This window comes from Mesocricetus auratus, unplaced genomic scaffold (genome assembly GCF_017639785.1).
Source record: "Mesocricetus auratus isolate SY011 unplaced genomic scaffold, BCM_Maur_2.0 Super-Scaffold_100003, whole genome shotgun sequence".
NCBI classification, from domain to species: Eukaryota; Metazoa; Chordata; class Mammalia; order Rodentia; family Cricetidae; genus Mesocricetus; species Mesocricetus auratus.
In genome coordinates this window covers 396,759-411,061 of record NW_024429188.1, presented here as the reverse complement: position 1 = coordinate 411,061, position 14,303 = coordinate 396,759, and the positions used below count along the sequence as shown (strand labels likewise).

Below are 14,303 nucleotides of genomic sequence, written 5' to 3'. Positions count from 1 at the left end.
TTTGTTATTCTTGTGGTTGAGTTGGTGGTGCCGTGTGTGTGTGTGTGTGTGTGTGTGTGTGTGTGCGTGCGCGCGTGCGCGCGTGCGCGCATTAGCTTGTTGGATATGAATATTTCGGGCTGTTAAGATTTCTGGAGGCCATTTTTCTTTCTCCTTCAATCATGCCATACACAGTTGATATATATGTGGCTCTCACAGTATTTTGGGAATTAAAGTGTATTCCTCAAAGCCATTCTACTCTTTCCACTCAGAAACCAGCTGCCACTCTGATACGTTTTCCTTCATATGTGATGTCTATTTTTCCTCTTACACCTTTCAATATACATTCTTAGCTGTGTAAACTTAATGTTTTATGTATGATACACTTTGGGCATTTTCTTTTCTGGTCATCTCTATATGGCGTACAGTGTTTTCATTGTGTTTGGACGATTGTACCTATACTTAATTTGTGGAAGTTTCCTATGAACTAGTTGAAGATCTGGTCTATGTCATTGACTCACAGAGATCCACCTGCGTCTGCTTCCCAAGTGCTGGATTTAAGTTGTATGCCCCAAGTCTGGTGCTGGCTACCTCTTGATCATAAGGCAACAGGAAGTGGATTGAGGCAGTTGGCATGGCTTGCTCATACAGGGACCTGAAAGCCACACAATGACATATTTCCTCCAGTAAGGCCACATCTATTCCAACAAAGCCACACTTCTTAATATTGCCACTTCCCATGAGCTTATGGGGGGGACAACTCCATTCACACTACCACACATGGGGTAGCAAGATAGGATCTTTAAACTTCTCAGAGTCTTTAGGTTATTCACAAAGGTCATACTACTCCAGAGGATTTATATTACATTGGCTCAGCTTTTCTTTCCTCCATGGGTGCATTGCCAGCATGGACTGCTCAGCTGGGTAAGTAAGCTTCTAAATATTAATAAATGACTCATCTCTAGTGCACACAATATTGTATTTGACATAAAACCTCACTGAGTGGGCCGAGAATCCTAAAAGCCAATGAAAAAGAATCACCTTTGAGAAATTGTTACCTCCAAGAATACCCGAGGTTGCCGGGCAATGGTGGTGCACGCCTTTAATCCCAGCACTCGGGAAGCAGAGGCAGGTGGATCTCTGTGAGTTCGAGGCCAGCCTGGTCTACAGAGCGAGTTCCAGGACAGCCTCCAAAACAACACAGAGAAACCCTGTCTCGAACCCGCCCCCCAAAAAAAGTATACCCGAGGTCTCCGATGGCACAGGGTTCTTGTGTAGCATGCATTCTCATCCACGCAGAACTTGGAATTGGTACATTTGATGTTTGTGACTCAGTCTTCAAGAGGTACTAGAGTGTGCCTGTTATACTGTAACACGACTCCCACTATTCTTCAGCTTTGCATGTGCATCTATCTCTCCCTCTCAGTCAAGGTAAAGGAAAATTCCATTGTAGAGGTTGTAACCTGCAGGGCTTTAGGCTCTCTGATGTCCTGTCCCTGAGACTTCTCAGGGATCAATCCCCACAGTGCTCTACCTCCCTCCGTCAGCTCCAACCCTGCTGCCCTCCTGGGTGTTTCTCCTCACACATGCCAGGTCTTCTGTGGCCACTGAGCTTCAGCACCTGTCATCCCTCTACCTGGAATGCACATTCTCCTTGACTGCTGCTAAAGGGTCACTCTCACCACCTTCACGTTTTCATTCTAAATCTACAGGCTCCACAAGGACTTTCCTGTCCACTGTGTTTCTCTGAAAAGAGCATTCTCCCTGGAATTTCATTTCCTCACGACTAGCTTTGCTGTGCCTTATCTTATCCCTTATCAGTATGACAACACTTCATATTAACTTATGAAATACCTGGCCAATGCACATCCATGCACTACAAAGAAAGCTCCATGAGGATAAGATCTGTTCATCTGCTGCATCTGCTCACTGTTGTGTCCAGAACAGTGCCTGCCCCAAGTGTTTGTGGGACTAAGTAAAACAAATGAAAGGAGAATCTGTGGGATCAAGTGTGTGAAATCAGACCAGCATCCCTGGGTCTGGCCCTAAAGCTACAAATTCAGCTCCCACCAGGGCATGGGCTTGCATTTTCAGTGATGCAGGGCAACTGGAGACATGTCCAAGTGAAACCTTTCCCAGGTTAAAATGATACAAACCCTTGCTCACACCAGGATGCTGCGTGCATCCTTGTTGGGTTCTATTCCAAGGCATTTATGTGATATGATCTCACCGAAAGTCTAACTGGATGCAGAACACAACAGAAAGAGAAACATCAAAGAAAACATGGGAGTTAGCAGAAATGGTCCCTGGGGGACCTGCTGGTGCTGGCTGAGGCAGTGAGCCTACAGAGTCAATGCTTGCTAGGTGGTGAGCATCAAGGAGATTTGACACCTTCTTTCAGTGTCTGGGAGATCCTTGCCTACTCCATGTGTAGCCCTAGGAAGACCTCAGCAGCAGGTACCAGAAGGACTCTTCTCTTCGGAGGCAATGGCTGAAGGAGGAGGCTGAACACATACAGTGTTCTCAGAGGGACTTCGGAAGGACAGGGAATGACAAGAGAGAGCAGAAGAGGAGGACAAGGACCCGTGTCCAGGACTCCACATTTGTGAGGCCCTTTACTGCCATTGCCAGTTCTTCCTCCCGCAAACCACAGCCCTTCCACTGGGCAGTGTACAGCCCAAGGAATTACTTAGGCAATGCCACAATTCCCAGCCCTGCCCAATCTCTTGGTGGTCATACCACCCTCTCCAAAAGGAGAGGTGCACACAACACATCTCCATTAGGGTTGGCTCTGAGTTTAAGTATCAAGGGGGTGCTAGTTTGGTCAGGAGGAACCTAGAAGGTGTCAGTTGCTATAGACTTTGTGGGGAATCTAACTGGAATGGAATGCCTAAGGAGGGACAGATTCTGTTTGCCTGGAGACTGAATGGAGCCACCTGTGGCTTCAGGCAGCTGTGACAGAGCATGGACTGCCAAGTTCTCTCCAGACCATGGGGACATGAGGTGCAACCAACAGATGCCCCCCCCAAGGAAGGCAAGGACTCTTCCAGCAAGAGGAAGGACGTTGACACGATTGATATTCCTGGCTTCACCAATGATCCATTTTCCCAAAGGAAGTACTTGCCCCTTGCCCAGACCTAGCCTGCAACTCTCACTAGTTTGCTTAGTCTTCAGATTGGGTCAGACTCTCTGAAACCAGACCAGTCTGATATGCAGGTACAAACTTGACTTTTGCTTCCATCGGCCCAGTAGTCCCTGTGGAAAGGCCCTTCAGTGGCCCTCCAATGCTTGTACTTCATTTGCTAGGTAACCACTGGACAGACAGAGAGAAGAATGTGGACGCCTCAAAAAGCCATGCTTCCTGGAATTGCTCCTCCCACAGTCACCTCCTTTAGGTGTCTCTACATCCTAGGCATGGATCCTCCTGGCCTCTCTAGTCCCAGAGCTGTCTCTCCTCAGGGTCCTACTTGCCAAGCAGACCTTGAGTCCCCTTACTGTGTACCTCTTTTACACTGCTCTGTGTATTCTTCTAGCAAGTCCTTCTGCTTTCTGGAGCCAGAAGGTGCCAGAAAGTTCACTCTGTTTTCAGCTCCTCCCTTCCCAACCCATGTTTCTTCTTCCTTCACTCTGTCCCTCCCCTCATTCTGGCCTCTGTCTCATTCTGGCTCCCTTCCACCTCTCCCTAGGCAGTCACCTCCTCCTGTCCCCTCCTCCACAGCCCATCTCCAGTTCCTTCTCCTCCTCCCCCCAAGACCAGACCAGCTAAGTCCCATTCCATTTTTAGATGACTGATTATAATACGAGCTCACTTCTCTCACAGGCTGAATTGACAGCTGTTCCATCTTTCCCTGCTCCACCCACCGAACACTCCCAGCCTTTTCCACAAGGCAAAGTGCTCACAGACAGCATGCCATACCCACAGAAATGTGTATTTGTCAGGATATCCCACTGTTAAGCCCACGGTGAGCTGCCAACACACTCAGAAGTAGCAGTCTCTGTGTGTCTAGAAAGTAAAACTTTATTCCACAATGGAGTCATCACTTTGACAGTCAATCAGATTTTTTTCACCAAATCATAAACGTAAATATGGAAATCATTTTCAAATTTTATAAAATATACGGAGGGTCTTGAATCAACTTTGTGGATTATCATTCCAATTTTGGTGGTCCCATCTTTCTGGTCATATGCCACATATTTGCCTCTAATTTCAAGATCTAAGTTACATGGAGGTTCTTCTACATGTGGCACAATGCGGAGATCACCTTCTCTAAAATCATCACCAAGTTGGTACATATATAAGATTGGTTCTTTTTCATAGGTAATATAAAACCAGGACTTCATGACCGGAACCTCACCTAGAACCAGCCCTCTCCATAATTTGGAAATCCCATGTTCTCCCTCAAACCTGTGATCCACTGTTTTGCCAATGATGGTATTAGCAAGGATGGGATCAGAAACTTGGGATGTGTCTACCTTTTCGGGGTAAACTTCAAGGGACAATATCCTCTCATCTTTATAAAGTTCCAATCCATACACACAATCAACATTATCATATTTGACCAGATATAGGGAGGGGTTTATAGCCATTTGATCTACAACGACTCCCTTCCAGTAGGTGACACGCCAGTCTTCTTTCCACTGGTGGGAAATTCTGCAGCCCACGATGCTATTTTGGGCAGGGGATGAAGATCGGCTCTTGGGTCTTTCCTGTGCAGCGTTTGTTGCGATGGGTTCTGCAACCTCGTTGGTGTTAGAGTCATGGTATTCTTCAGTGGGCCTGTTGGGTTGCCCTTCGATCCCTTGGTTCCAGGAATTCAGGTTGCTGGGTCCTGGGTCCATGGCTGAGGAGGGGAAAAAGGAAGAGACCATTAGCTAAGGGGCCAAATGGCCAACTTCTCCTGGTCGGAAGCCTCAGCACCTGTGGTGGTCCCTAACTGTCCCCAAGAAGCCTGAGGACAAACCTGGCTGTGCACCTGCTGCTGTGCTGTGCTCCCCTAGCTTCCCTGGGCCCCAGCGGGGTGGTGGATAACCAGCAGGATTAGGAATTCAGCTTCACCAGAACTGGCCACTCTTGAGCCCATGGCCCCAGGCATTAAACTCTTTGGAGGGGAAGTGTGGCAAAGAGCCTCTCCTCTCTCCACCTTGACTTTCACCTCAGTGCCCTGAGTGTCCCTGCCTGGGGTCCCTGGCTGCTTTCAGGTACTCACCTCCTGGCAACTCTGTGCTCATTTCCGAATCTATGCCTGGCCCCTACAGCAGCCCGGGTCCTCCTCCCTGTGTGCGCCACGTGCCCAGTGCTACTCTGTTTGTCCCCTTGGCCAGTCCCTTCCCACACAGCTCCTGACTGAGGCCATCTGGACCTGGGCTTTTATTGGTTGGGATACTTTTGATGACTGCTTTTATTTCCATAGGGGTTATAGGTCTATTTAAATTGCTTATCTCTTCTTGATTTAATTTTGGCAAGTGATAGCTATCCAGGAAGTCGTCCATTTCCTTTAAATTTTTGAATTTTGTGGAGTACATGTTTTCAAAGTATGACCTGATGATTCTCTGAATTTCCTCAGAGTCTGTTGTTATGCCCCTTTTCATTTCTGATTTTGTTAATTTGCATGTTCTCACTTTGCTGTTCTATATGTTTGGACAAAGATATCTTGTTGATTTTCTCAAAGAAACAATTCTTCATTGCATTGATTCTTTGTATTGTTTTCCTAGTTTCTACTTTATTGATGTCAGCCCTCAATTTGATTATTTCCTGGTGTCTACTCTTCCTGGAGGATTTTGCTTTTCTGTGTTCTAGAGCATTCAGCTGTGCTGTTAATTCTCTAGTTAACTGTTCTCCAGTTTCTTCATGTGGCCACTTAGTGCTATGAACTTCCCCCATAGCACTGCTTTCAAAGTGTCCCATAGGTTTGGATATGTTGTGTCTTCATTCTCATTGAATTCTAGGAAGTCTTTAATGTCTTTTTTTACTACTTCTTTGACCCAGGAATGGTGCAGTTGAGCATTATTCAATTTCCATGAGTTTGTAGGTTTTCTGCACTTTGTGTTGTTGTTGAATTCTTATTTTAAAGCATGGTGGTCTGATAAGATGCATAGAGTTATGAACATTTGATCTTTCACAAAGAAGATAATACTATGCAATAGAAAAAAGAAAGCATCTTCAACAAATGGTGCTGGCATAACTGGAGGCTGGCATGTCGAAGAATGCAGATCGATCCATGTTTACCACCATGCACAAAACTGAAGTCCAAATGGATCAAAGACCTCAACATAAATCCAGCCACACTGAACCTCTTAGAAGAGAAAGTTTGTGGTACCCTTGAACGAATTGGTACAGGAGACCGCTTCCTGAATATAACACCAGTGGCACAGACAGTGAGATCAACAATTAATAAATGAAACTGAGAAGCTTCTGTAAGGCAAAGGACACAGTCACCAAGACAAAAAGGCAGCCCACAGAATGGGAAAAAATATTCACTAACCCCACATCTGACAGAGGGCTGATCTCCAAAACTTACAAAGAACTCAAGAAGCAAGTCTCAAAAATACCAAAGGATCCAATTAAAATGTAGACTACAGAACTAAATAGATAATTTTCAATAGAGGAGTCTAAAATGGCTGAGAGGCACATGAGAAAATGCTCAACATCCTTAGCTATCTGGAAAATGAAAATCAAAACAACTCTAAGATACCATCTCACTCCTGTCAGAATGGCTAAAATCAAAAACACCAATGACAATTTATGCTGGAGAGGATGTGGAGAAAGAGGAACACTCCTCTACTGCTGATGGGAGTGCCAACTTGTCCAGCCACTTTGGAAATCAGTATGGAGATTCCTCAGAAAAATGGAATAAACTTACCACAAGACCCAGCAACTCCACTCTTAGGCATATAGCCAAAAGATGCCCATTTATACAGCAAGGATGTATGTTCCACTATGTTCATAGCAGCATTATTTGTAATAGCCAGAACTTGGAAGCAACCTAGATGCCCCTCAACCGAAGAGTGGATAGAGAAAATGTGGTAGATTTATACAATGGAGTACTATTCAGCAGAAAAAAAACAATGGAATCCTGATATTGCAGGCAAATGGACAGCACTAGAAGAAACCATCCTGAGTGAGGTAACCCAGTCACCAAAAGAGAAACATGGCATGTACTCTCTCATAGTTGGATTTTAGACATACATCTGGGGAGTGCCAGCCTACAATCCCATGGCCAGAGAGTCTGGGAAACAGAACCTTCATTCAGTGGCTGATGGAAGAAGAGGCAGACTCCCATGGCTAAGCACTGAGCTGAACTCAAGAAAGCCAGTAACAGAGAGGGAGGACTGATGACTAAAGGGATTAAGACTGGGTTGGTTTAACCCCCAGAAATAGCTGGCCTGACAAGGGTTAGCTCTTGAATCCCAGGCTGATGTCTGGGAATCCAGCATGGGGCTGATCAAGACCCCCTGATTGTGGGTGTCAGTGAGGAGGCCTAGGTACTCTATTGAGCCTTGGGCAGTAGATCAGTATTTATCTTGGGTATACAAATGGACTTTGGACTCCCCTCCAACAATGTGAGATGCACTCTCACCCTGAACTCTAGGGGGAGGGTCTAGGCCCTGCCCTGGATGAAATGACAGACTATGGACACCACCATGGAGGGCTTCACCCTCCCTGGAGAAATGAGGGGATATTGCGGGGCTAGGGGGGATGGCACGGGAGGAGGGAAGGGAAATGGAGAGGGACCTGGAACTGACTTGTGAAACAACCTAGTTTCTAATTTAATTTTATATTAAAAAAAAAAAGTCCGAGGCGAGAGTGCCCAGACTGGGCAGGGCTTGCCAGAGCCCAGAGAGAGGAACCACCAGCCTGCCTGCTTGTCTGCCCAACAAGACTGTCCTAAATGGTGTCGGGGCAGGCTATGGAGCACTGGTGGTGTCCTGCAGCTGGTGGGCTGGTGGGTATTTCTGCTGTCCTCTGGTGGCGGCAGCTGCACTGGCACCTGGGAGTTAACCAACTGTGCACCTCTCTTATTCTGAGTGTTTATTTGAGTCTTTTCTCATTTGTGCTTAATTTTGCAGGGCTTTTTTGTTTTGCTGCTGTTGTTGGTGGTTGTTTTTTGTTTGCTTTTGTTTTGGTCTGGAGCACCACTTGCATTTCTCTTATTTCCCTGTGTTCATTACTGTGAGTCCTGTTTCATTGTTTTCTCTGGGCTTTCTCATACTGTTGCTTCAGGTACTTTTGTTTCTGAAATTCTTATGTGCTTTGTCATATAATAAGGTCCTAAGGTCCAAAGTATATACCACGTTTCCTCCCAAAAAGTCAGGACCACTGACTTGTTCCAAAATTGCTTCTAAGGTTAGCTCAAACTGAAATATAGTAGAATTTCTGGTGGTTAGATAAAAGTCAGCATTCCTCAGGAACTAGTGAAACTGGTTTGTTAGACCAAAGGAGTTATTTCCATTGTCTCTGCCTGAGGGTCAAATGACTAGCTACTGACATATACTTCTGATTGCATATCAAAGCCCTTGCTGGCCCTCAGGGAGCTTTTGTACCTTTTCACACATATTTGTTAAACACCTTAAAGTCCAGGTCTAGATCCTGGCCCTTCTCACTTGCTCCCCTCTCCTAAACTCCCAGGCTGCTTCAGATCATGGGCTTCCCTACCCACAGCTACTCATTATCTTTTGTAACCCACATAACTTTTCCATGCCCTGCATTAAACCTTGGCAATGTCCAGTCTTTTTCATTTTCTCATTATTCTGGATTCTTCCAGATGCCTCTGGATGTTCTTTTTCTCTTACCTACAATAAAAACCTTCCATCCTTACCCTGGAACAGCCACCTCAGTAGTCTCTTTACTGTGCCCCTTGCTTACACTGTCCAATTCACACATAAACACAAAGTTCACAAAGTTTGGTCATAAATACGTTTCTGGAATATATCATTTTGTGTATACACTCTGTGCATATTTATAAATAGACATTAATTAATGTACACTAATAATGATTTTTCCCTATGATGATGAGGATATCCAGTGTCACATAATCCCAACTTGTAGCTCGGCTCAGTTACATTAGGCACAGGCATAGTTGTTTGTATAGCATATTGACAAACACACCTGTCAACATGTTTCAAATTTCCTTTCTTTTTCTAGACAGGGTTCCTCTGTGTAACCTGGGCTGTTCTGAAACTCACTTCTGTAGACAAGACTGGACTCAACTCATAGAGATCTGCCTGCTTCTGCCTCCCAAGTGGTGGGATTAAAGGCATGTGCCACTACCTCCCAGCTGCTCTGTGTTTCTTTAAAACAGTATGTATGTATACATTAGATCTGAATAACTTTTTGAAAAAAAAACTACCTACTTTTATCTGATAATTATTGTCATTGTGATTTCAATTTATAAATAAATTGGGTTAGTTCCTCATACACTGCTAGGGTGTGATTCATTTCCCTGTCCTTTTTATTTATGTATATTTTGTGGTACACAGCCTTTGATTCTGGAAATAATATTAAATGCTGTATAAGGGTGCTTTCTATTACATTTCAGTAAAACAAAATAAGATTTTTTAATTAATGGATTTTTTGTTTGAAGTGTTTGACAAATGCAGCAGGTTATTAATCTAGGCACTCTGTGTTAAGGTCTGAATTATTGCCCTATCAAGTCTTATTTTAATTTCAGCACGAAGCCCCTAAGAATGTGACTTTTTATGGAGACAGGGTTTTTGTACGGGTAATTAAGGCAGATTCAATCAAATATATCTGTTATAACCCTATATAATTGGAGTTCCAATAAGAAATTAGAATACAGGGACACTCAGATTAGGTCACCCGAAGTCAGAAGTGGAGACTAAGTCTTAGAATCTAAGAGAAATGTCCTGAAAAAAAGATAAACCTTTTATTTAGTCTTAGGAAGTTCACAATTTTGAGAAAATAAGCTATTTTTTGTTTAAGCCACTAAGTCTATGCTACTTTGTTAAAGCAGTCCTGGCATGCAAATACACTGTTATGTCACCAAAAGCCAAATTTTCCTCAGTCTTCTATTTTGTGTTGTCACTTTCACCCTAGAATAACTTAGAGTTATCTAAAAGTTTAGCGGACTTTCTCATTCACAGACAGTGAGACAAAGTGTCATTTCATTGTAAAATCTTTTTTTTTTTTTATTTTGAGTCAGGGTTTCTCTGTATTGTTTTGGAGGCTGTCCTGGAACTCTCTCTGTAGACCAGACTGTCCTTGCACTCACAGAGATCTGCCTGCCTCTGCCTCCCGAGTGCTGGGATTAAAGGCATGTGCCTCCAATGCCTGGCTCATTGTAAAATATTAATAAATTTTTTTTCAAAATTATTTTGTATCATCTCAGGTCATTTGCCTCCCATTGTAATACAGCCCCTCCCAATGCTGTGGTCCAGTTATTTTAGATCCATTTTATATGCTGATTTAAGAACTAAGCACATTTAGCCAATAATGTAGTTTCATTTAGTTAATATGTTTATCACAATAAAAGCCTACTCTTAATTTGGAGGCAATCAACCCACACAAATTGTCTGGGTTTTAAACAACAAAAAAAGGATTGATACGGGGGCTATTGAGGTCATTGATGATATTCATAGCATCTCTGAGTTATTATTTTAAAACATAACTGAAATTTTTCCTATTATTATTGCAAAATTTGTTTCTCTTGTGCCATTCCTAACAATTTACTTATTTAAAACTTTTTAATGCCTCATTTTCAAGCTACTGTTGTACTTATAAGATTTGTGGTTGTTGGGGAAGTCTTATGTCAATAAAGCACTGTCTGGCCTATAGGGAATTTAGATGGGAGGGACTAGGAGTCCAGGAGAACTCTGGGAAGGAGAAACACAAGAGAGTCGAGATGTAACGCCATTGGGGTAGGAAGCCCGGAAACCTCTCCGGTAAGAGACATACTTAGATTAACAATTATGGGGTAATTACTTAAGTCAGAGCTAGCCAGTAAGAAACAAGCAAGGCCAACAACTTCATAATTAATATAGCCTCCTGTGTGTTTATTTGGGACTGATGCGGATCTAGAACCAGGCTGGCGGAAAGGCTTCTCTCAAGGAAAAAGCTTCTCTTAACAGAATGGTTGTCAGGAGTGGGATTGAATTTCCACGCAAAACAACAAAAGCTTTAAAGGAATTTTAAAAACAGAGAGAAGCACAGATTTTGGTAGCAGCATTCTCTCAGGTGTGCTCTGTTTTGCTAGCCACAAGCCAAGATTCATGGGGCTCGCTTAATGGAGTCTTCCTGACTCGGCATAAAAAAAAAAAACACCAGCAAGGTTGTTTTAAGAGACTCTGCTAACAATTGAAAAGTTGTACGTACAGCTGGAAGTGGGCAGCTTTTGCTGGATGTCAGCATGGACTGAGGCGGTAAGCTGGAATCACGCTTACCCCCAACATCTTGAAACGGCAGTTTAAAACAGCCGTGGCTTTACAGATAAGACACGTGGCCAGAAAAACATAAAGATTTACAGTAAAGTGAGACTTGGATGAACAAAACCTCTAAAGGTTTACAGTGTGTTTAAAAATATACGTGAGATTGAGAGAGAAAATGAAACGACAAAGTGGTATATAAATACAAAAGCCGGCGTTGTGGTGGCACACGCAGGTAGGATTTATTCCAGAGGCACAGGCAGAGGCAGAGGCAGGCGGATTTCCAAAGAGAAACCCTGTCTCAGAGAAAAATAAATAAAAGTAAAATAAATAAAGTAATAATAGATAAATAAATAAGCCACGTAAAGATGGAAAATACACAGGGAGTCTGGATACTGTATGCTATTGTGTTTTTCAGTTTTTTCATTGCTAAGGAAGGAACAGCTACTGAAGTACACTTGATTATAAATGCTGCTGAATTAATTCAACTTATATCTTTTGAAAATGCCTTGACTTCAAAATTTAAGTATAAGGATATGTTACTCAGAAAAGGAGTTTTAGTTTATGTTTCCACAGAAAATGAAAAGCTGAGGATTCCTTCCAGGCTTCTGTGGTTTGACGAACCAAGACCCCCGGAAGCAGTGGACCAGGTGTTCCAACAATTGAGACAGCTAAGATGATGGAGCTTTACAGACCATGAAAATAAGGACTTATACAGGTTTCTGAGATTTGTCATGATCCCCATGGTGTGAACAGCGCCCCCTTCCAGCAGGAAGCAGTTTCGAATGAGCGACATCCTGATTCCCATCTTCTTTATAAATCTTTGTTTTCATTTAAATGGGGTTGTTTATAATTGGCTAATGATAACAGCCGATCTCTTTTTTTAATGGTAAAAAGGGGGAATTATGGTATGGGTATTGTTTTTCATTTATTGAGACAAATTCAAGGTCAATTTTGTGATGCTTATATTTCTCCTCTTGATTAAGTATTGTGCTTATACTGTTCTTTTAAAACATAATACATAATTGAATACAGACTATAGATACTTACTTATAATAGAATTTATAGTTAGGTAAGTTAGGTTTTCTAGATATATAGAGATGTATTTGAGATAGATAATCTTCAAACCTTTCAAAGACCTTCAGAAAATGGCATTTAAAATGGTTTAGGGTTTTTCTTGACAATGAGAAATGTCTGCTCCTGGCAGCACCAATTATGTCTGAGAGGAAGATGGGCATCGAAGAAACTTTTTATGGAGTTTGCTTTCAACATGGCAAGATTAGCCATTTGGGCAAGAAACTGCTCTTGCCTGTACTGCTTGACTGTTGCTGTATAAACTGAACATGCAGGACCCACAGGAAAGTGACTGCTGAACTCAAATAGTCCTTCAGGGTTCCTGCTTCATGGAAGAGTCTACGAGACTTTCTGCAGGACACAGAAAAATGACTGACAGACTGCCAGCGCAGATGGACAGTTTGAAATTTCCTGCTTTGCTGAGAAGTGTTCCAGACACATTGTGGCCTATGGGCTGAAGATGGATGCCCCAACGTTACAGAGGAACTTCGGGTGACTGTCCAGGCAGTAAGATACCTCTGTCAATCCTAGTGTTTATATATTATCCTTTTGTGGTCTTTGATGGAGTTGAAGACAGATAGTTATAATTATAGTTTTCCTTAGTTATGATAAAAGATAAGCTACATGTAGGACTTTGGACTCACAAGGATGGGATGGATGACATTTTCTTTAATTCTTGCTAAATGTTAATAGACAAAATGTTGTAACTGTGTTCTTACTTGATAACTGTTCTGTTATATACAATTTGACTGTGTTAAATTTAAGACCTTTCTTTTTGTTTAAACAGAAAAGAGGAGATGTTGGGGAAGTCTTATGTCAATAAAGCACTGTCTGGCCTATAGGGAATCTAGATGGGAGGGACTAGGAGTCCAGGAGAACTCTGGGAAGGAGAAACACAAGAGAGTCGAGATGTAACGCCATTGGGGTAGGAAGCCCGGAAACCTCTCCAGTAAGAGACATACTTAGATTAACAATTATGGGGTAATTACTTAAGTCAGAGCTAGCCAGTAAGAAACAAGCAAGGCCAACAGCTTCATCATTAATACAGCATCTTGTGTGTTTATTTGGGGACTACATTGCGGCAGAGCCCAGGCGGCTGGCGGGGGATAAACCAAAGCAGCTTGCAAGATAAAGCTTCTCTTAACAGTGGTGATGTTTCCTTTTGGGGAGTCCACCTCTGTAGGTCTTCAGAGAATTGGATCAGCTCCATTTATGACTATTCTTACACATTCACAATTTTGAGTTGTGAAACCTCCTAAAGGTAACTACTAAGGAGAGACTAGCATACTAAGTGTTCAGGACATCAAAGGTCATATTGGGTTTACAAGTTAGGACAGATCTCCTGTGCTGAAAAAGCTTTGAAACATATTCTGGAATAACTGACAAGTACTAGCCTACATACCATTTTACCAATGACATAAAGCCTTTGATTTTATGTTATAAAGTATTTCTTCTACCACCATCACAGCTAGAAAACTATTCGTTTCCCAATGTTGGCCTCTTAGACACTGACTGTTGGAACTTCCAGCATTAGGCTAACCCCACCCCCGTGAGGATGGGCAGGGCATGCACAGTAGCATAGGCATGTCATCATCATCACTATGTCACTCAGTGCACATACGCAAGCTTCCCCTTTTACGCTCTCACCCCACACCCTCCTGATGGGAAGTCTTGTGTATATGTCAATAAAACACTGTTGGCCAATAGGGAACCAAGATAGGTGGGACTAGGAGTCCAGGAGGGCTCTGGGAAGGAGAAACACAGGATGTCGAGATGTAACCATTGGGTAGGAAGCCTGGAAATCTCTCCGGTAAGAGAAATACTTAGACTAACAATTATGGGGTAATTACTTAAGTCAGAGACAGCCAGTA

At 43.0% G+C, this 14,303-nt stretch overlaps 1 protein-coding gene across 5 annotated transcripts in view; it reads right to left on the bottom strand.

The window, feature by feature from the left end:
- Window positions 1-3,979: 3,979 nt before the first annotated feature.
- The window catches only part of LOC121139938 (spindlin-2-like), a 90,121-nt gene continuing 79,797 nt past the window's right edge, over window positions 3,980-14,303 (bottom strand). For all 5 annotated transcript variants that reach the window (XM_040743962.1, XM_040743964.1, XM_040743963.1 and 2 more), the window contains one exon: window positions 3,980-4,820. In XM_040743962.1, the coding sequence (XP_040599896.1) occupies window positions 4,033-4,820 (788 nt within the window). In that variant the 3' untranslated portion in view covers window positions 3,980-4,032. The remainder of the gene's footprint in view (window positions 4,821-14,303) is intronic.